The 21,583-nt window shown below is 42.9% G+C and overlaps 7 protein-coding genes across 13 annotated transcripts; 4 read left to right on the top strand and 3 right to left on the bottom strand.

Annotated features, from left to right (window-relative positions):
• Positions 1-284: 284 nt before the first annotated feature.
• Positions 285-4,300, bottom strand: LOC108616429 (uncharacterized). 4 transcript variants are annotated; one of them, XM_089471432.1, is made up of 3 exons: positions 3,223-4,300; positions 1,567-1,672; positions 285-1,505 (listed from the first exon to the last, which is right to left on the bottom strand). In XM_089471432.1, the coding sequence occupies exon 3, from the start codon at positions 1,503-1,505 to the stop codon at positions 285-287; it is 1,221 nt and encodes a 406-aa protein (XP_089327558.1). In that variant the 5' UTR covers positions 1,567-1,672; positions 3,223-4,300. The 4 variants fall into 4 exon arrangements, with proteins under 4 accessions (XP_089327558.1, XP_017867104.1, XP_089327559.1 ...); XM_018011615.2 differs by lacking the exon at positions 1,567-1,672 and having other exon boundaries at positions 3,223-4,291; XM_089471433.1 differs by lacking the exons at positions 1,567-1,672; positions 3,223-4,300 and adding an exon at positions 3,167-3,186.
• A 551-nt stretch (positions 4,301-4,851) lies between these two features.
• On the bottom strand, positions 4,852-7,708 carry Fbxo42 (F-box protein 42). Its single transcript, XM_018011606.2, has 3 exons — positions 7,077-7,708; positions 5,609-7,020; positions 4,852-5,551 (listed from the first exon to the last, which is right to left on the bottom strand). The coding sequence occupies exons 1-3, from the start codon at positions 7,294-7,296 to the stop codon at positions 5,108-5,110; spliced, it is 2,076 nt and encodes a 691-aa protein (XP_017867095.1). The 5' UTR covers positions 7,297-7,708; the 3' UTR covers positions 4,852-5,107.
• A 76-nt stretch (positions 7,709-7,784) lies between these two features.
• LOC108616427 (tektin-2-like) lies at positions 7,785-9,389 on the top strand. The gene is made up of 3 exons (XM_018011613.2): positions 7,785-8,121; positions 8,187-8,618; positions 8,672-9,389. Exons 1-3 carry the CDS (start codon positions 7,910-7,912, stop codon positions 9,327-9,329), a joined length of 1,302 nt encoding a protein of 433 aa, XP_017867102.1. The 5' UTR covers positions 7,785-7,909; the 3' UTR covers positions 9,330-9,389.
• A 156-nt stretch (positions 9,390-9,545) lies between these two features.
• LOC108616428 (tektin-B1-like) lies at positions 9,546-11,402 on the top strand. The gene is made up of 3 exons (XM_018011614.2): positions 9,546-9,967; positions 10,027-10,458; positions 10,518-11,402. Exons 1-3 carry the CDS (start codon positions 9,756-9,758, stop codon positions 11,173-11,175), a joined length of 1,302 nt encoding a protein of 433 aa, XP_017867103.1. The 5' UTR covers positions 9,546-9,755; the 3' UTR covers positions 11,176-11,402.
• Positions 11,403-12,055: 653 nt separating this feature from the next.
• On the top strand, positions 12,056-13,532 carry LOC108616426 (tektin-2). The gene is made up of 3 exons (XM_018011611.2): positions 12,056-12,267; positions 12,329-12,760; positions 12,822-13,532. Exons 1-3 carry the CDS (start codon positions 12,056-12,058, stop codon positions 13,477-13,479), a joined length of 1,302 nt encoding a protein of 433 aa, XP_017867100.1. The 3' UTR covers positions 13,480-13,532.
• Positions 13,520-16,115, bottom strand: Art7 (arginine methyltransferase 7). Of its 4 annotated transcripts, none has more exons than XM_089471429.1 (4): positions 15,876-16,115; positions 14,087-15,799; positions 13,876-14,027; positions 13,520-13,813 (listed from the first exon to the last, which is right to left on the bottom strand). In XM_089471429.1, the coding sequence occupies exons 2-4, from the start codon at positions 15,758-15,760 to the stop codon at positions 13,546-13,548; spliced, it is 2,094 nt and encodes a 697-aa protein (XP_089327555.1). In that variant the 5' UTR covers positions 15,761-15,799; positions 15,876-16,115; the 3' UTR covers positions 13,520-13,545. The 4 variants fall into 4 exon arrangements, with proteins under 4 accessions (XP_089327555.1, XP_089327554.1, XP_089327553.1 ...); XM_089471428.1 differs by having other exon boundaries at positions 15,880-16,115; XM_089471427.1 differs by having other exon boundaries at positions 15,895-16,115.
• A 748-nt stretch (positions 16,116-16,863) lies between these two features.
• On the top strand, positions 16,864-18,045 carry LOC108615034 (angiopoietin-related protein 1-like). Its single transcript, XM_089471435.1, has 3 exons — positions 16,864-17,090; positions 17,184-17,783; positions 17,849-18,045. The coding sequence occupies exons 1-3, from the start codon at positions 16,912-16,914 to the stop codon at positions 17,964-17,966; spliced, it is 897 nt and encodes a 298-aa protein (XP_089327561.1). The 5' UTR covers positions 16,864-16,911; the 3' UTR covers positions 17,967-18,045.
• The last annotated feature ends 3,538 nt before the right edge of the window (positions 18,046-21,583 follow it).

Below are 21,583 nucleotides of genomic sequence, written 5' to 3'. Positions count from 1 at the left end.
ATTTTAATTAATTTACATAAACAGATGGCAATCATATGTTGTGCTTGGCCGCTTCCTGTAACATTTCGTATCGTTATATTTTTTGATGATTGCGCGCGTGTTTTACAATCGTCAGCTAGCAGGTGAGAAACCGGCTTCGAGTCTGTTTGATATGAATATCTTTTGTATTGTTTTTTTGTTTCTTTTTCTCTTTTCACAGTTTATTGAACTCAATCGCTCGTACATTAACTTAAAGGCAATAAATACACAATGATTACGAATTAAATGATCTAAACCGACTGTAACTAAACTAGATTCACATAACGCAGCCCCTTCAGCAAGCAGCCGCTGAAGCTGTCACCGTCGATGAAGTGAATCCCATCCACCAGGCAGGATTGCAGGCTGCAAGGATACTCGGCACCGTAAGCGCTGCTCTCCCAGCGTAATTGCAGCACGTAATGCACCTCCGGTGTCAGGACGCAGGCCTCGTCGCGACTCCAGCTCAGGTGCAAATCACAATTGTATTTCGTTGTTTGATTCTGGATGATGTGAGTCCACACTGGCTGGTCGCCGCCATCGGGATACAGATCAATGCGCAGAGATTCGCGATACTCTTGCGGCACATAGCCCACATGGCAGGTGAGATTGGGTGCCAGCCGGCTGTTAAGCACCAACCCCAGCACAGAGATGAATCTGGAGGATTTCAAGCCCAGCCGCCAGACATGCGACTCGGCATCAACGGTGAATGGGCGGCAGGCCTTGTAGTAGCAGCGCTCGACGAGCGTGGCAGGTGGCGTGGGTGCTGCGCTGTCGGCTAGATCCGCAGATCCCGAGACCTGCTGCCAGTTGGCGGCATCTCCGAGCTCTGCATCGTCGCACTCCTGCTGCGTCCACTCATAGACATACCAGAGTAGCAGCTTGTGCGGCTCCTTGCATGCAGCAATGATGCTCTTGACGCACTCCTTGGACACGTGCACATAGTGCTCCTTCAGATAGCTCATGTACTGATCGTTGTTCACACAGCAGCGCATGAAGAACGACATGCAGACGTCCAACAAACTGTCCAGTCCCATGCAGACGCTCAGCTCCAGCGCCGGCAGGACGTTGGAGAAGCGCAGTTTGCGCGTTATAGCGAGCAGAGCATCTGCTATGAGCTGATCCAGCAGATATTTCTCGGCGGCATAGTACAACTCGATGGCCGCCTCCAACTGCATGCACTCATAGTCCACGCTGCCTGTGTAGATGTACTCCAGCAGAACTTTGAAGATTGGCGCACTGATGTCATGTATCTCGATCTCGGGCTCCAGCTCCTGCAGCGGCCCATAGAACATGGCCTCGAAGACCGGACTGGCGGCGCTTAGGATCAGCTTGTGTCCCTTCAGCTGCTGCTCGCACACATGGAACACACAGTCCGTGTGCTTCTCGGCATGCAGCAGCTCTGCATATCGCCTGCCCAACAGACTGCCCACGGTCGCCTGCTCCTTGCGCTGCGCCACGGCCAGTTCCAAAGCTGCGCCGCCGCTCATCTGTAAGCAGAAGGCATGTATGTATGTAAATATATTTAAATAATTGCGTTTTTAGCAAGACCTATAAGCCGGTTCTATTCTATCCCAATACATCATCAATCACTATCGATCTTGAGCTTCGCCTTTCCCTTAGTTTGCAACGCAAATCAGGCATAGCCGACACGTGCCTGAAGAAATTAAAAATTATTCATGAGATATCTAGACGGCTATGTATAGTTTCGCAAATTTAAAATAATAACCTAGATAACCTATTTTTGAATATAATCATCATGTGATCTTTAATTTCATGTGAGGCATATTAAGTTACTATTATTAATATATTAGAAATTGCTAAATAATTTCAATACATATCTCCCGTCTATTAACCAGCATAGCATATTAGATTAAATTTCGGTAACGGTATAAATTACTGTTATATATTTAAATAATAAAATAATATTTAATAGGGTTCATAAAATATTGTTATGCATTTCCTCTTTCTTGTATGAGTTATTTTCTTAACAATCATAAAAAATCTGTTAATCGTTCAATAAGCTGAGCTGTGGATTCATATCTCATAATGCACATCTCTCATTTATTAAACAATCCCTATCTATAAAATATTGGTTATATTATGACTCAATGCTTGCTAGTAGTAGTAGTAAAATAACTAATAATATTACGTTATCCTTTGTTTGTATTTTGTTATTCAACTGCACAAGACTAGCATAGAATCTGTAAATCACTTGATATGCTCACTTATACGAAATTCGTGTCCATACTATCTAAAGATCTTTAAATGAACTATCACGCCCACAATAATTGAAATCTTCCGGAAGATTATGAATGTTATCTTTAAATCTTTTGATATTCCCAAGTATTGAATATAAATGATAAGATATCTGCTTTTATCGTTCCATGAACAAACTTTCACATTATCTTGAATTATTTTGATCAAGTAGCATAGAGAAATTATTTTTAAAATGTAGTTTTCTACTTTTTAATTTCGTTCACATAGCCAACAATTCATTTTGTTTCCAGGTAATGTTCTGAATATAGGTATATATATGCATTGCCCACAAACCTAATCCGTTTCTCTTGATAAGAATTGCCACTTGGAAATAAATCAATTTTTATTGCTACTCAGAATTCATGACGTAAGCGCTGGCGAAATTCCTATAGAGACTATGAGCCAGTCAAAGCATACATCTGTCTATACTATATATACTTTGTTTATCAACGACAAACATAGATATAAATATATAAAGATGTATGTATATACTATATACGTATACTAATATATTTGCGTTCTATCAATATAAAGCCGGCATGTCGAGCCCATTGCTCGTGCGTTAATTTATGTGTGTGTTTGTTGGGATAGTGTGTGATTCTCATTATTTATATTTTGCGCATGGACAACAAATAACCGGTTTAAAGTGTTTACATAGATCTCAAAGCCAGACATATGTCGATGCGAAAACAGTGCACTTTACAAAATACAATATTATTATATATCAATTGAATATTACATTGTAATTAAATATGCTATATGCATAGAAATTGGAATTTTTTGTTTATATAGTTATAAGTTTATATGTATGTATACGAAATTGTCAAAAGAACTGATGGGATGTGTATGGGTAGGGTATTGCAGTAATATATGGACAGCATATATTCCGTACGTAGATTTTATTAAAGTGATCGATTGTCGCTCCATCCGAGGAATTGCAATGTTTACCTTTGGTTTTTCTCGTATAAATATTTCACCGATTTATGATAGCTAGTGCGCGAATCGTTTTTATTTAAATCTCTCTGAGAATCGATTTACGATCGCGATTCGTGATTCGTGGGTCGTAATTCGCAGCTGTGAGCTTTACATAAGCACTTTTGTTGTTATTATTTTTCCTTTGCCTATTATAATATTTATTTTTATGATTTTTCTCGCGACCTTTGAATTATATATTTATTTTGTTGATAATTCTCGGTGAACACTAAAATGCACACCTTTTATGTGCGCCTAATATTTGGCACTTTGACAAGTTCTTGAGTATTTATAATATAATTAGGCACACTGAACACTTTTATTTTACTTTTTGCAATACAAGTGAAACGACAAAAATGGCAAATTTCATTGAAGTTCGGACGACCTAAAACCCAATTATTTTGTTTGAAAAGGAGCTGAACTTGACCGCTTTGCCATCTGCTATTACAAGCAGTGCTGTGAGAGCTCTGGTAGAGGCACGAACCGTTCAGCGCAAAGCGCCACCTTCAACTGATCAAGTGCAAACGAAACTCTATTGCTTGACGCTCTCTGGAACGGAGCTCTCTTTACTTGCTCACGTTCTTGGTCTTGCTCTGTCTTCCAATGTTCTGTTATGCGACTCTCTCACGCTCGCCATCTCCATCGATTGGCAAGCAGAACTGTTTCTCTCTCTGGAAATAATTTGTGCGCGAGGCTGTAGCTTTGGCTGCTTGGGTTCCAGGCCGTTGCTACTTGAGCCTCGAGCCGCTCTCTCTCATTCTGTCTCGCTCTATTGAATACTGCTTGGGGGCTCGTTCGTATCTCTCTCTGCCTCCCTAGCTCTCTATTGTAATCTTTATGAGGTATGGGAGAAGTGCGTGTGTTTGTGTGTTCATCCAACATCCAGTTAAGATTACAAATTAAACCTTTTTGTGTTGCCAATGATTGGCGTTGCCGAGGCGCAGCCTTGAACCCTTCATAGCCTCTTCGGCAGCCAAAGTTATTTCTGTAACTCATATAAAAGCACACTACAATCATTGAGGTATATTGAAATGATGGCAAATGTTGCAACAAAATGATAATAGAGATAACGAATTGTTAAGTAATAAATATATTATAATTAGCAGCGAAATATAAATCTTTTAACTCATTTGATTACGCTCTGAGGAATATAGCCGAGGCAAATTTAAAATATTCACATAAATTATGAATTAATTAAGTTGTAATTAACTATGTATTACAGCTATATACATATACGTTTATATATATATCTGTATTTTTGTCATTTTATTATATAATTATCTATTAATTTGTGATTTAATTATATGTATTCACAAACATTTGTTTGTAAGAGCACTCATAATTCGACTTGGCCGCATGCATTTCTGCCACTCGTTTTGTTCCTACCTGCTGGAGGCAGATGCTTTGCCATGGCTTTTGACTTAGGCAATTGGCTTTACAAACTGGTATATGAAATCGACAGTGCACGGGGCCGGTCCTCGGCCTACAAGTGTTTGCGTCGTGCTCTGCCCTTCTCGTAACACATGCTGGTCGTAAAAACGAATGCCTCAAATAGATGAGAGCAGAAGTGGACTCTATATACATACATAGACATATACATACATATATGACGTTCATCCTGTTTAATTATACGCATTAACTATAAAATATATTACATGTTAACTCAAATTGAATGCCTAAACGCAGCCAACGAATTTAAGGGGTTTGCAGGAAACAGTTAAGTCAGAAGTTGAACGCAGATTTCAAGGATAGCAATAGCTTAGGATCATACATACATAATTGTATATATAGATATATATAGTTAAATATGCTATATTCAATTTTGTAGTGTGTGTGTGTGTTGTATGGCTCGTGCCAGCGCTTAGATAATATCACGTGGTACACTCAAGAAGTGTATGGAATTGGACACATGGTGCGTGATGTCCGTCAGCGTCTCCTTGTGAACGCCCCCGAACAGGATCAGCTCTCCGTTGCCCGCTATCAGGCTGGACAGTATCAATCGATCGGGTGCTCCGCTCAGCACTCCAAAATTCTTGTATTCCACCCAATCCAGGCCTGGCTCATTGTTCGCATCCCGCTGCAACAGGCTCGAGATGTCGCACACGAACAGCGACTGGACATTGCAACGGACACGCTTGGGCGAAGGTGCGCGCAGCTTTTGTGGCTCTACGTGGGCGGGTGCACTGCGTCGCGAATTCCTTATGGCGTTCATTTTCTCTTCCATGCGCCGTATGCGCTCGCTATGATCCCGCGAAGCGCTGCGCGAACGCCCCGGCACATTGAAGGCGGCCATCCGAAACGGATCCTAAGAAAAGGCAATTCGAAATGAAAAGAATACTATATAATTATATAATATATTTACCTCATAGTGCTCGTCAAAGCGCTTGGGCAGCAGCGGCTCGTTGTCGCGGCAACGCAGAGCCAGGTTACGTTGTAATCGCTGCGCTGCATCCGCGTCACCATCCGCTGCAGCAGGAGCAGCAGCTGGCGCTGCGGCTGACGCCGCTGCAGGCGGTGAATGCAAGTCGCTGAGGCGACCAGAGCGCGGCTGATAGTTATTGTTGTTGTTGTTGACGTTGTTATTGTGCATAAATTGCTGGGCCTGCTGCATGTTCTGATCCAGTATGGCCCGCCTGTTGGCCAGGTACTGTTCCTGCGGGGGCAAGGCAGCCCCACCAAAGCGTCCATTGCCACGATGCTGTTGGTCGGGCAAGAGAGCGCCAGGGCGCCGCTCTGGCAGCGGAGCACGCTGACCAGGACGAAGTTGCGGCTGCAGCGGGTGTTGTTGTTGGTAGAGTGGCGGAGGCGGCGCCGGCGCTTGACCCAGTCCACCGAAACGCAAGGCGCTGCCACCAACAACGGGCACACGACTCTGCTTCATGATTTGGAAATCCAAAGGCATTTTGGGCGAAGGGCCCACCACAACCAAAAAGTTATTGACTCTGCAGCCAGGATTGCACCACATGTGGACGGCACCAAAATGTTTGTTGCGCACACTGACCTGCTTCCAGCTCCACGCCTCGCGCGACATGTCCAGCAGCCAGGCATCAGTGTAAACTCTGTTGGCGCCGCCGCAACCGCCAACGATCAGCAAATGATGCTTGTCCAACTCCACCTGGATTTGACCGTATCGCGGCGCAGGTCGCGTGTTGCCAACAAATATCGGCTGCCACCAACGCTGCTCCTCCAGATCCAACACCCAGGTATCATTGGAGTTCACATTGATGTCGTCCTTGATTTGATAGCCACCAAACACAATCATGCAATTGCCATGTACCGTAGCCGAGTGCCCCGCCATAGGTGGCGGGCAGGGCAGCGAGTTACGGGCCAGCCAACGGTCCTTGACCAGATCGTAGTAGTGCAGCTCGTCGAACAGGCACCACGGCTGATAGGGCGGGTGTAATGAGGGATAACGCCAGCCGCCAAACAGCACTAGTTTATCCCGCCAGGCCACCATGGAGGCACTCCCTTTGGGAGATGGATAGGTGCCCGTGGCCAGGGGACGCGACCAGCGCATATGCGTTAAGTCGAATCGCCAAAGATCATTAAAGGTCGTGTCCGAAGACGAACCGCCGCCAAACACATACATGGAGTTGCCCAATCGCACAGTCGAGTGGGCAAAGCGCCCTGCTATGATGGGCAGGGGAGCGCCCGTTGACAGGCGCGGATTATTCGCCTCCAAGGAAGCAGCGGTTTGTTGCGAATAGATCTCCCAGCGAAGTCGAAAGTCTGCTAACCCTTTTTCCAAATTTAGCTGTGAGCGCCGCACAAGATCTGCAAGATTAAAGTATTTTGGGATATTTGATAATATTGCTATTGCTTGCACCCACTTTTCACAATTAGTTGCCATCGCTTGCAGACCAGGCTGCAGTGCTCCAGATCTCCATAGGGCGGCAAATATGTGAAGATGAACTCCAGAATTTCGTCGGGCAGGACGTTGAGGCTGACAGAGGGCGGAGCACATTTGGTAAGACATGTTGTTGTTGTCGTTGTGACATTGTCACAGTTGTCACTTAGATTGCGATTGCACGTGGCCATTGTGTGTTGCATCCTGTCCTTGCCTCCTTTGTTGTCCTTCACCTTCAAGTGCAGCTTCGAGCCTAACACAGCAACGTAGCTCGCTGCTCGTAACTCACACTGCGCAGTTAGTATCTATTGCTAATGGCTTTGACCCTCAGAAGCACAAAGCGTTGCCTACGCACACCCCTCTTATGTTTTAAAGGTTTTTTTTAACGCAATTTTTTGCCCAAAAAACTGTAAACAGCAGCAGCTGCTGGTGATGGCAATCGTCTTCAAATCGCTATCGTGCAGACGTGACTAGCATGTATCGATAATGACCATATGTTAATTGATATCGGAAAAGAATCGATAGAGTTGAAAATACTTTTGCTCAGTGGCGCGTATTGTTTTATTTGATGGCTCTTAAATAACATCTTAATTTATATGAAATAATCTAAATATGCACATCATGGTACTAATTTAAGGTAACGATTCAAGTGAAAAATTATACAAAAATAAAAAAAAACTTGAAAATGAAGTAGGCCAACTCATGAATCTATACTACGGCGCCTAGCAATGGGAACATTTCACACTTAAAACTTTAACACTTCAATTAAGTTCATTATACACATACATAAAAAAAAAAAAAACAAAAAACGTTAAAATGGCTTTTCATTTTATATCAACCATGGAAAAACCGATGCAGCACGTCTCGTTGTTCGATTGGCAAAGTCGGCTCGATCGTCTCCGAAATGTTGCAAATGCCCGACGTGCTGATGCCTTTGCCGACCGTAATTTATCCAGGGTGCTACGCAATGAGTCGCGTATTGAGGGCGAATGGGCCAACTACGCATCGAATCATGCATTGGATTTACGGTAAGCTAAGCGACGCACTTGACCTGCGGCTGCCAGGTGCTAAGATAACATTTGTTTTCGCGCAGCATTTTTGAAATTAAGACATGGCATGAGTTAATCACCAAATCGTTTGATCGCATGGTGAAGGAAGTCGATCTGCTGGTAAAGGAAAGGGCGGCAGCAGAGACGGACTTGGAGTGGCAGGCTGGTCCTGTAGCTGTCATCAGAGAGTTGTTGTTTATCCGCGATGATCGCAACGAATCAGAGCTATCAGCCGATTCCGTCAGCACAGAGTTACATAATCAATTTTTTATATTAGAGAACAATCATCAGTTGCTGGCAAGGCTCATCCAAACCGCATGGGAAAAGCTGGCGCGTCTTGACGTAGTGCGCTTCAAGGTGGAGCAAGAGCTGAAGAATAAAATGGAAACCGTTGAAATTGACACAGCACAGCGGTCTCTGACTTGCAAGTCGAACGCTATTTCCTTCAAGCTGGACGCCTTGCGGGACCCCAAAGAGTAAGTGTGGCTTCCGTTCAATTCGATGCGATGTCTAATTGTGCTCCTTACAGGTCCCGTTCCTATGAGAATTGGCTGGAGTCTACTAAAAATTTAAAGCAAATGGTAGATAATGAAGTAGAAGAAACAGTCGGCATACGGGAATCGCTTTACGTGTGTCGCAACAAGGCTCTCAGCATTTTGAAAGGCCAGGACCAATATACGGAATTCTATATACGTAATCGTATTTTTCAAACCCAACAGGCTTACAACGAGCTCAACTGGCAGCGCTCGAAATTGGTAGAGGACATTAGGGCATTAACGTGCGAGATACAAGATATGGAGGATGCGTTACTTGAAAATACAAACGCTCTGAAGTTGGCCGAGACACGTTTGGAAAATCGTAACCAGCGCAACATCACAGAGCTTTGTTTAGACGAAGCATACGATTCCCTATGTCTGGAGGCTGAAAAATTAAGGGAGATCCGGCGTTGTCTTATGAGAAAGCTCGATGAATCAAAAGCTAATTTGAATCTGATATCGGATCATACAAATAAGGTCGACCTTGATATCGGTAAAAAGAAGCACAGTATTATGATTGACACAAAGGCACTCGAGGTGTGCAAAGCCTTCAGGGTAAAGGATGCTGGCATTCCCGAGCACAATCCATTTGCCCAAACAGATCTAAACATCGAACTGACACACGCAGAGGACATTACAGAAAAGAACTGAGCAGCTCCCTAAGGGTTTTCCATTTATTCTACTTATCAATAAAATACCGGCTTAAATAAATATACGCTCGTTTTCATTTAGGTCCGCCGAGTCGCCAATATATTGTATTGAGAATATGCTTCGCTTTTAACGCCTAGCAACTGTTTTCTATGCTATCGTTGCCATTAACAATAGTCGACAAGCTATACCTAACTGATCTAGTAGCCACAGCATAAACAAATTAGAACTCGTACAAGGCGTAGCTTAAAAATATAATATATTCATTCCCGTCGGACATCATAAAGAACACTAACAAAATCAAACCCAAACATAAGAAAATATATAAAACATACGAAAATACACACTATCATACACAAACTATCTACATTACATTATATGAATAGATATAGAAATTGTTAAACACAGATACACATTACATACGCCAAGATGTCGTTCAAATCGGTGGTCACCATGGAAAAGCCCCTGGCGCACATCTCGCTGGCCGACTGGAAGTACCGCGTCGGCTGTCTCAGCAGAGTGGCCAATGCTCGACTAGCAGACACCGCGGTCATACGCAGAACGTCTCGCATATTGCAAAACGAGACGCAGATCGAGCAGAAATGGGCGACCCATGACTCGAACCAAGCAATGACTGAGCGGTAAGTGGAACGAGATGTTGCGAATCTGGCGAGACTTTAAAATTTCCTTATACTTTCAGCATTGCCGAACTGGATAACTGGTATGCAATCATTTCGAAGTCGGCCGAGCGGATCGATAACGAGATCAAGCTATTGCAGATGGAGAAGACTTTGACCGAGCGCGAATTGGATGCGCTCGCTGAGCCCATCGCTGTGATCAGCGACATGATCTCTAGCCGAGATAGTCGACTCGGCTCCGAGATGACGTACGATGAGCCGGATTTGGAGATAAAAAACGAGCTGATCATCATGGAGAACAATCAGGAATTGTTGGCAAAGTGTTGTAAGACGGCTTGGGAGAAGATGAACGTGCTTGCCGATGTACGCACCAAGATAAACATTGAGCTTGAAGATAAAACAGAGGCAGCCCTCTTGGATAAAGCGCAGCGAGAGCTAGATTCGAATTCAACTTATATATCCCATAAGCCGGATCCGAGGCGGTTGCCCAAAAAGTGAGCAGTATTCCAAATTCTTCAGGTTTAAACCTGATTTCCTACTCTCTTCTTTTCAGCTTTTACTCTTACCAGAGCTGGTTGGATCATACCAAGAGCATTAAGCGCATGGCCGAGAACGAGCTGGCAGACACAACTGCAATGCGGGAGTCGTTATTCGTTTGCCGTCAGAAGGCAATTACTCTACTGCAAGCCCAACAGGAGCGCACTGAGTACATCATCCGGAAACGCATATTCGAGACTCAGCAGGCACGTAACGAGCTGGACTTTCAGTTGACCAAGATGAAAGACGGCATGCAGGCTGCTCTGAAGGATATTGAGGAGTTGGAAAATTCGCTGCAGGAAAAGACAAACAGCTTAAAGCTGGCCGAGACCCGCCTCGAGAATCGTGCACAGCGGCGCAATGCAGAGCTCTGCCTGGATACGCCCTATGACGTGCTTTGTGTAGAGGTGGAGAAACAACTCGAGATCCGTCGTTGTCTTCAGGAAAAAATGGATGAGACTAGAGCTAACTTCAATCTGCTGGGCCAACATACCCAAAAAATTACTGTGGATCTAGAAAAGAAAGATCACGCGCTAATGACCGACAAGCGGACGCTTGCCATACGGCAGGCATTCAAAGACAGGCAAAAGGGAACGGACGTGATTAATCCGTGTGCCCAAACTGATTATAATATTCAAATCACAAATACCCAGGACATTATTCCCAAGACGTAAATGTGTGTTGACTATACTCTGACGGACAGCACCAACAAGCCGAATATGTTTAGACAGCTAAAATCATTATAAATTATCTTTTATACCAATCAAAAACAATCATTGTCAAAGGGATTTACAATTGGAAAATTCAACATTAAGGACGTTCCTTGAATGCTCTCATAAAACTCTTGTACTTTTGTAATGCTTTGACTAATTTCTACTCAATAAATACTACACAACCCCAACTAGAATGTTATATTGCTTGGTAACACACCGATGGATCAAAGATCCTCATGGTAACCCCTGTAAAGTTCCGATAAATTTAATCAATAACAACTGTTTATACTCATTCACGAAGTGAAAGGAGTGTATTTGTTTTGTGCAAATCATTTTGACCCTGACACGTGTACAAGGAGTGTTATGAATCGAGAAATATTAGTATCCTATTCAGATATTAAATATCCTACTTTGAAAATATAAATATCTACGTCAAATGAAAAAGTGCGAAACCGGTACAAATTATATATAATGCTCTAGGTAAAAGCTTTCAAATCGGAGACATTTAAATAACTGAAAATTCCTTGCTGCTTTACCAATAAAGAATCGACTAATTTTGGACTGTAGTGAGCATTGTGCAGTCGGTAGCGCCCAACGGGGCAGTTCCTACTTGTTTAAATATTACATCAATTCTAATTATTGCCTAGCAGCTAGCTTGAAAACTTGATACCTTGGTGATCTAGTAGACATGGCATAAACAAAATTCTTTAGCTGTGAAGTACAGAAATTCCATTAGTTTCAGTTGTGAGTTATAGTTGTGAACACGGATTTCGTTTCAATAAAAACTATAGTATAGATATTATATATAAATTTCGAAAGGAATACATACAGTGTACTTAAGATGGCTTTTCAATCGGTGACGACTTTGGAGAAACCAGTGCCGCATCTTTCGCTGGCTGACTGGAATGCACGCGTGGGTCGTCTTCGAACCGTGGCAGATGCTCGACGTGCTGATGCATTCGCTTTGAGGCATTCGGCTCGATCGCTGCGCAACGAGACTCGTATTGAGAGCGAGTGGGCGAACTATGAAACGAACGAGGCTCTGAGGGATCGGTGAGCTGGGAGTGGGGTATTCTATAGGTAGTTTTCTCGTAACCTTTGAATGATTCCACAGCATTGACCAGCTGAATAGTTGGCGCGACATCATATCCAAGACGTTTGATCGCATCGAACTCGAGATTAAATTACTGCAGGACGAGAAAATATTGACGGAGCGTGAGCTGGACGCGCTGGCTGGCCCCATTTCGGTCATAAGTGAGGTGCTCACTATGCGTGACAGTCGCTTGGGCTCGGAGATGACGTACGACGAGCCAGACAACGAGGTCAAGAACGAATTGATGGTATTGGAGAACAATCAGCGATTGTTGGCCGATCGATGCCAAAAGGCATGGGAGAAGCTGTCACGCCTGGAGGACATTCGCTACAAGATTGGCATGGAGATTGAGAACAAGGTTGAGGCAGTGGAGCTGGACTTTTTGCAACTGGCACTTGATCGTTATTCTTCTAGCTTATCCTATAAGCCAGATCCCTTGCGTAATCCCCAAAGGTATGAATTATAATTCAATCGGGTTTAATCTAAACCTTAACTGCTCGTATATAATGGACAGCTCCTGTTCATATGATGCTTGGCTGAGTCATGTGAAGCACATGAAGCAGTTGGCCGAGGATGAACTAGCTGATACATCTTCTATACGGGAGGCGCTCTTTGCTTGCCGCGAGAAAGCTCGCAACATGTTGCACGCGCAGGAGGATCGTGCAGAGCACACGATTAGGAAGCGTATTTTCGAGACTCAGCGGGCTCGCAACGAGCTGGAGTGGCAGAAGCTGAAGATGAAGGATGAAATGGACAGTACTGTATGCGAGATAAAGACGCTGGAGGATGCTTTGAACGATAAGTCAGATTCGCTTAAGTTGGCAGAGACGCGCCTGGAAAATCGTGCTCAACGTAGCGGCATGGAGCTGTGTATGGATCATGCCCACGACCTGCTCTGCCAGGAGGTGGAGAAACTGCGTGAAATACGCCGTGTTCTCAAACAGAAGATCGATGATGCTAGGGCTAACTTCAATGCGCTATCGGATCATGCGCAAGCCATCGACGTGGATCTAGAAAACAAACAACATGCGCTGATGACTGACATTCGTGCCCTGGACTTACGCACCCGCCTCAGGGGCGGGGAGTATGGCATCAAATTAAAGAATCCCAATGATCAGATGAATCGCAATATTGTACTTACCCGCATGGAGGACGAGATACCACTGGCTTAAGAACTATTAATGATGTGTATTACCATAACTCGTGTCTAAATTCCTGTACTAAATTTATGTTTGTTTTTATTCACTTTTCTCCCGATTCGCATTTAGCGAAAAATTGAAATTTAGCTCGCCTAGCAAGGGCCTGAACTTTGTGCTCCAATTCAGGTATTTTTTCTCTGCTGTTTGGTTGATGAAGTGCACGCCCTGACGCACAAACATATCCCACTTCACGTACTGGCCGGTTTCAACGGGCTCCAGGGGTCCGCTGCTTACGATCGACTTGGGATTCTCATTGGACGACAGCTGCCAGTCCACCCACAGCGCAATACCATTGCAGTTGCCCTCGCTGCAGAAAGTATAATTACGATTAAGTTATGGGCGACTTATATGATTATATTCGATACCCACGCTGTCAGTTTTATGCTGCCGTGGTTGCTCTGCTCCACACCAAAGTTGGCGAAATCAACGCTGAGCAATTGCTGCGGCTGTGCCAGAGCACGGCATGGATATTCCCATAGAGGTTGCGCCTCGACCTGGGACAAGGCTTGTTCCGCAGAGCGCTAAAATAAATTTGTAGAGCGTTAAGGTACTGCCAAGACCGATTCCTTATCTTTCTTACCTGCACCATGTCGTCGAAGAGCCTCAGGTCGAAGCCCTCGCAGCTAACAATGGGCGCACGTATCTTATGCAGATCTAGAAACTCTACAGGCAGCGCGAAAATGCGAGCTGCACACGGCGATATCTCTACATTGGCAGGTAGCTTCTGATGCAGCTGCTCCAGCTGCAGCAGCAATGTTCCAAAATAAAAGTTATCCCATGGCAGAATAGAATTTAAGAAATACGGTTCAGCAAATATGTGTGTAATAGTATCTAGCTCCTTGGGCTCCAACTGCTTTAGGCTATCCAAGAACTTCACGTTTTTCAACTGATTGTGTTTGACCACTGACTCGAGCAGACGGCGCGAGAAGCGATGCGGTTCCAGGCAGTGCACGTTGGCGGCACCCAAGGCAGCACTGGCAAGTCCGAGCAGGCAGCCATCGCCCATTACCAGCACGTGGGCGGATTTCGATTGCACTGCCTGCTCCAGGTAGGCGAGGTAGCGCTTGTTCCTACTGCTTTGGTTGAGCTGGCCGATGCGATTGCGGGTGTAGGTCATGTGCAGGTCACAGCTGCAACTGTGTCTTCTAGCCGGCTTCTCGGGCTGCTCTTTGTGTGCGTCAAACCAGAGCGAATACTCATCATGGTAGCATCGCAGCCAGAACTCTTCGCCAGCGTCATGCAGATGAAGCGGGCTAGGTATGTAGTAGATGGCCTGCATCCAGTGATCCCGCCAGGGCACAATGTTTGCAAGCGGTCGCTGTTTGTCTGTGCAGGTTGCCTTCAATTGCTCCAGCTCCGGATGAGCCCAATAGGGCGCACAGCTCAGCAGTTGCTCGCCGGCATCATCCAGCTCAATTTGCCACCAATAGAAAACCAATTCAACACTACCCGGCCTGCTGAGCTGAACACGTACGACATTCTCTCGCGTTAGCTCGAGCGGCTGCTTGCGCTGGAAGTCAAAGTGGAAGATCTGCGTGGGTTCGGAGAGCACGTGGAATGAGTGGGGCGGCAGTTGGGAGAGCTGCACATCGTGGAGCGCAGCCTCGCCGCTGCATTGCAGCAGCTGTGTGGGCGGTCGCAGCAATATGTCGCCATCCAGATCAGGCAGAATTTTTAGGCTGTTCCATTGTGACGCCAGTGGCGATTGCGCCACCTGAGCATAGCACGTCGCCCGTGCGGGTATACATAGCGCATCGTCAGTTAAGAGCTCCTCGTGTGCATGATTGTAAATTCCAATGGCACCTTCGCCAATCAGTTCCGTGTCCAGCAGCTCGGCTACCAGCAAATTAGCTTTGTGCGGCATATCGACGCCCATGACTATGTCTGTGGACCGTTTCCGTATAAGCCGCACATGAGCGGCATCATTGGCTGCCAGAATACGTGCTGCACAGTTGGCCATAGGCAGGAATGCCTCACAGGCTGTCACTGTATCGGCACCAGCACGGAGCGCCATCATGGCCAGAATTCCAGTTCCCGTGCCAATGTCCAGCACATGAACTTGTTTACCAGCCCGACGCATCCCAGCGATTGTTTTCCGTATCGCCGCATCGTACTTCTGGTTGCGCTCCCAGTCGTGCAGCATATCACCAAAGCCGGCATTCGCCACCTCCTGATGATAATCATAGTCATCGCCGCGCTCTTGCCATGTGTTTTGTCCAGTCATTGGGTTGATGACTTGTGCGAAGCTGGCCATGAATCGTATATTCTTCACTGTCAAATGTCGTAGAGCTTTCTGCATCAATAATAAAATAGGTATTATTTATAATATAAGACATATATTTGTGTAATTAAATTTGAAAAATATTCACACACGGGTATTTTGCGTACTTGTCACATTTTCATCTGCAACAGGCTGTTACCATAACAGAAATGTTAAAGTTATCATGCTAATCGGTTCGCGCCGTGAATATCGATATATCTGTAGATTTCGTGCTCTAGTTTGAATTATTCAAAATTCTTAACGGCGAATAATCACTAGCCATAAATGTTGTATGGTAACTGATTAAATGCTATAAAAACAGTTAGGTTAATAAGATAAAAATTAAACATTGGCATTTAAAATTAATTTTATTAAAAAATATAAAAATATGTAATATTAAAGCATTAAAATTAAATATTTAGTTTAGAACTGTTTATCAAGTCGGCGTCGGACACCTGACATAAGCCTAGCTCGTTGCTCCAAGTTCAGATACTTCAGTCCACGTATGTGGTGAATAGGCGTCCGAGCAATTTGTCCATGGCTCACATCGTGGTCTGAATCGGTCCAACTGGATAATCTTTCAATCGAATAGTACTTTGTGTTATAAGAGGCAATGGCAACAGCAATTGGCGTGTGAATATTCAATCCATTATCCTCAACTGGCCAACAACTGAAAATATACTCAATTATGGTAACCCCCAGTATGAACAGTACAACGTAGCTAGTTTCTAACTGCATAAATGCTAGTGGACTTTCCATTGTATGCGATATGTTTATAGTTCGGATTCCACCAAGCGACTAACGTTAAGAAGGCTAGATTTAGACCTTTTATACAAAGTACAGGTAGTAAACTTGCTGCAGGCTTCGGTAGATGAGGCAGGCAAGCAGGCTGAGGTAGCTGCGCTACCTGTGAAATAGATTGACAAGTGTAAACACGATCATATAATCCTAATCTGCTTGTTTTGATTGCGGCTTGTGCATTGAAAGGCAAGAGAAAATGTACATCTCTCTAACAATATTTTTAAGAGCGGTGGGAACTTTTTAAGCTGATTAATATTCATGCTGATAAGCGTTGGGATCTGCTAGCTCGAAAAGCTTAAATATTTCAGCTGTGTAGCAATCATCATTGAGAACTAGCTGCAAGTATGCAGCCAATAAATATTTGCATAATATTTTTATTTACATACATATCAATTGCCACGTGCGAAGATGCTTTTGCGAAAATTGGAAATTTATCAATTAAATATGGTAATCAAACAGAAATACATTTTGCAATTAAAGATTCAAATGGAATGACGCTGCAAGCGCAGCTCGAAGGGCTGAAGTAAGAATATCTCAAATTGATTTTGTTGCAATCTAGCTTAATAAGTATGTATATACATATGTATTTATGTGAATATTTGTATACGCTTTTCAGACTAGAGCAGAGAAGCCTATTTGCCGAACTTACAGCGAAATTTGATAAATTTATAGCAGACAACTGGCTGCCTTCCCAGTTTCCGAATGACTGTGCCAAAGCAACGGCAGTGAGTCGTTTTAGTGGAGTTTATCAGATTGTTATTCCAGACTACAGTGTCCATCCGTTCTTAGTCAGATGTGATGAGCATCCACAAAATGGCGGTTGGACCGTCATCCTGAACCGTGAGGATGGAAGCGTTAATTTCTTTCGCTATTGGAAAGACTATAAGAACGGCTTTGGCAATGTCAATGGTGAGTTCTTTATAGGCCTGGAAAAGCTGCATCTTCTGACCAAGGAGATGGACCAGGAACTGCTTATCGTCATGGAAGACTTTCAACGCAAACAGAAATATGCGAAGTACAATTTATTCGTCGTCGGCAATGAGGATAACTTATATGCCTTGCAAGAGCTGGGCGAATACTCTGGAGATGCTGGGGACTCCTTGACTGGACATCTTGGCCAGTACTTTTCAGCACGCGATCGGGATAACGATAAGTATGAGAAAAACTGTGCAGAAATTTACACTGGCGGATGGTGGTACAGCAAATGTCACTCAAGGTTTGTATTTGCTATCTGAAAATGGAGTTCGATCTATTTAAAATTTTTTCTATTTTCGTTCATAGCAATCTAATGGGAAAATATAATGATACCACTCATGGAAAGGGTATCAATTGGTTGTTATTTTCGGGTCATACTGCATCGCTTAAAAGCGTGCAAATGATGATAAGACCCGTGACATGAACTGAAATGGGGAATGATCTCTTATTTGATGATTAATTATTAAACAACATTTTGTATAAATATATTGTTTTCAATAAGAGAGGTAGACGATTTTTTCTTTGGCTTTTTAAAAATATTTTAAGTGTCGCTTTGAATTCCTTATCAGTACTGAGTGGTTTATATATGTATTTTTATTCATGCATTTATCGCACAGTTGGTTTAGTCTTGTCTGATCTATGCTCAATTAATACACGTACTTCGTTTCAACATAGTGAATATATTTTTTATGTTTATTGTTAAGCATATGTTCGAATCTCTACATCTATTTATAGTTTATATGAAGTTTCTGATAAGAATGCAACCTGATGCTAAATAAAAATTCAAAAACTAAATAATAATTATTAAAAAAAAAAAAAAATAACAACAACAAACTATGCGCTAATGTTCGTATTGTACAGGTAATATTGTATGTATATTTAATACTTTAACATTACTATAGTACGATACAGAATTATCAGATTGGTGAAAATAAAATAAAAAATACCAAATGAATATTGCTGTATATATATTGTGTGTTAAATGATCTCTGTAGTTGTAGTTCTTTTTGGTTAGGGAGACAGGCGGGGAGACAGCGAGAGAGACAGAGAGGCAGACCTGCAGACATACATACATACCTAACTACGCTGTTTCTACTTGCACTTCCTTGTCCCATATTAACCATGTTATATTTCCTTAACATTTCTTTAGAAGGAAATACTTATTTTTGTGGCGCTTATCAGAGAGAGTTATTTGAAAATGTCGATTATCTGACATGGGAATATTATTGAGTTGAATACGCCCGATTGCAACGTTCTCCATGGTTAAATCAATATGCAAAGCTCTTTCATTGTAAGGGCCACAACAGGTCATATGCAATTCGTTTAAGGATTCGCAATGACCCTTAACGCTCCTGCAATTTGCACGATTTGAGTGAACCTTTGACCTATTGGCTTTTCCACCCTGAGCAGCCATTAATAGTTATTCTATTTTCTTTTTGTACTGTTGGCAGTGAAATGAGGGAAACGCTAAGAAATTGCTATTGTGGAAATTTTACGCTCACGTCTCGCCGCGACAAATACATTTAGTTGCATTGAGCATAGGGAGGGGAGTTAGATAGGGGTACAGGAGCGCTGCAGGGGCCAATAATTTCCTGCTCGATAATTTCCAAATGAATGCGTTCCGCAAATAAATTCTCCTTTGACAGCGGCAAAGCGTTGAAATTTTAAAACGAAATCACGTTTTGCTGTTGCATACTTTTTGGCGTATGCACATCTGCTCAGCATGTACGTGCGAAAAGTTGTGTTAAGCTCACACACTCACACACACGCACAAAAACTTATTTACATACTGTGCATAGGCACACACATATACATACATACGTCCATATGTCCATATGCATATTGGACTGAGACACAGGTGAGCCACGATGTTGCATAAATAAAATCAAATAAAATAAATCATAACATAATTTTCGCAACAAATTCCTTTTGCAAATCTAATTCCTTTTGCTTATCGAACGTGTCCAAATTGGATTTGTGAATACTTTCAAATCTATTTTAAAGCTTTCTTACCCTTTTTGGCTCGTTTGTTTTCAACACCACAGCCACCATTTACAAGATTATAATTATCCTCACATTTCCATTTGTGGAATTGTCCTATGGTCACAGAAGTCATAGACACATCACAGTTTTCGAAACAAGGACAGATTGGCAACGCATCCCAATCAGCTTGTATCTAATCTGACTTTCAAAAACCACAGACATAAGCTTGACAGATATTATGCTCTGGGCCGCGTATAAATTTGATAAGCTTAGAGGAAATAGAATAAGAAATAAATAAGTCTCGATTTAAAACGTATCCATGCAATGGTTTATAGGCTGAGTTACTAGGATACTATAGAATCTGAGGCGATAGACTTAAACAAAGTCTAAAGAAAATAAACTTATTATTTTTGCTAATCTACGTAGGCTTTCATGATTTGATGAAGTTTACGTAATAGCCAAGATTAACTAAGGGTTTGACTCGACAAAATCTCATTTGAAGTATGAAGAGCATTAAATCAGAGTAGTTACATCTGTTTGCTTATTCCTGAAAAAAAAAAAAAAATATATATATAAAATAAATCCAATTTGGTATTCCGAAGTTCTATGCTTTCGTTTAGAGATCATTTCAAAGTTAAATTATATATTCAAGAAATCTCAACGTTAAATATCTATAAAAAAAAATTAATATTGTGAATTTTTAGACAAGATCATCTCGATAGTTTGACGTCGTACAGGTTATATGGGTTCAGATATAGATTAAGTCATGCCAAAGAGCAAGTTTGGCAAGAACACGTTAGCTTGAGTGGCACGGGCTTAGTTGAAATTTACTGTGGCGTTAGGAGCTGCCAGCTCCAAATGTTGCCATTTCTTCAGGGCCTCAACAAGCTAGATTAACTATCAAAGTCTAAAAAGAAATTGTCTTACTTAGCAATAACTGTAATTGTATATAGAATAATCTAGTGAAAAGTTTGGTCACAATAAATTTATAATTTACAAAAAAATAGTCAAATGGTAACTAACAGGGAAAAACGCCAAATTGGCATCACTTGCAGCTAATTCGCCTCTACCATAATCTAGTTCATTCTTAGTTTATATTGTTCTATGTACACCTATTAGGCTGTTTTTGCATGCAGTATTATAACTTTCTTTTCACACTGATTTAATGACTTCATGTGTGCAGAGGTTTAAACAAATCACATCTCTCGATAGCATTGAGCGAGTGCCTACTTAACAGAATGGCAAAGCATTGAAATTGTAGTGAAATCCATTTAAATTAGCATCCACATGTCAACACAATTATGTTGGATAACAACGAGTACGATTTATGTGCACGTGAAGAGAGCGCAAGTTATACAATGCTGACACACACACACACACAAACATACACAGACACACACATGCACGTACCGGATACGGTGCTGTTGGGTGGTAGGCGTGGCCCGGAGCTTGGCAATTGTCAAAATTGCCGCCATAATTCACGTGTTGCCAGCAACAGAAACAGAAACAACAACAACAACAACAACAACAACAACAAAGTCGTCATCATTCAATTGAAGCAAATGCTCAAAATGCAAATTACGCAATGATTTACATTCCGATTGACATATTTTAGGCGAACTGCTTGTAGGCCCCATCCACTCATGCACTGGCCGCTCCACCCTTTGCTTGTCGCCTCCTGCTCCGCTCGTTATTCAAAAATATCGCCCAACATCTTATCAATCCCAAAAATTGATGTTCATGACGTGCGCTGACAGGCAAATGCGTGCATGGCGTCTAGATGAATATTGAGCCAGCTGAACTGAATCAGCCTTTAAATTTCAGTCTGCTCTGAGCGGAGCCACGCCTCCGGGCGAGCTTAAGGCTGCCTCTGTCCAGGCTTTTGTCCCTGGCCAGGCAGTCATCATTAGTTGCTGTTTCTTATTGGCGTTGCGCCCAGAGCATCAGAGTCAGGCAGTATCAAATGCTGAAAGCACATACATACATATACGCGACAATACCCTAGACGCATTTAGAGTGGCTCAATAAGGTATACCTGATAGATAAGGTATATGAAAA

Source organism: Drosophila arizonae, chromosome 5 (genome assembly GCF_054131065.1).
Source record: "Drosophila arizonae isolate 15081-1271.41 chromosome 5, UAZ_ARI_1.0, whole genome shotgun sequence".
Lineage (NCBI taxonomy): Eukaryota > Metazoa > Arthropoda > Insecta > Diptera > Drosophilidae > Drosophila > Drosophila arizonae.
This window is presented reverse-complemented; position numbering and strand designations above follow the sequence as displayed.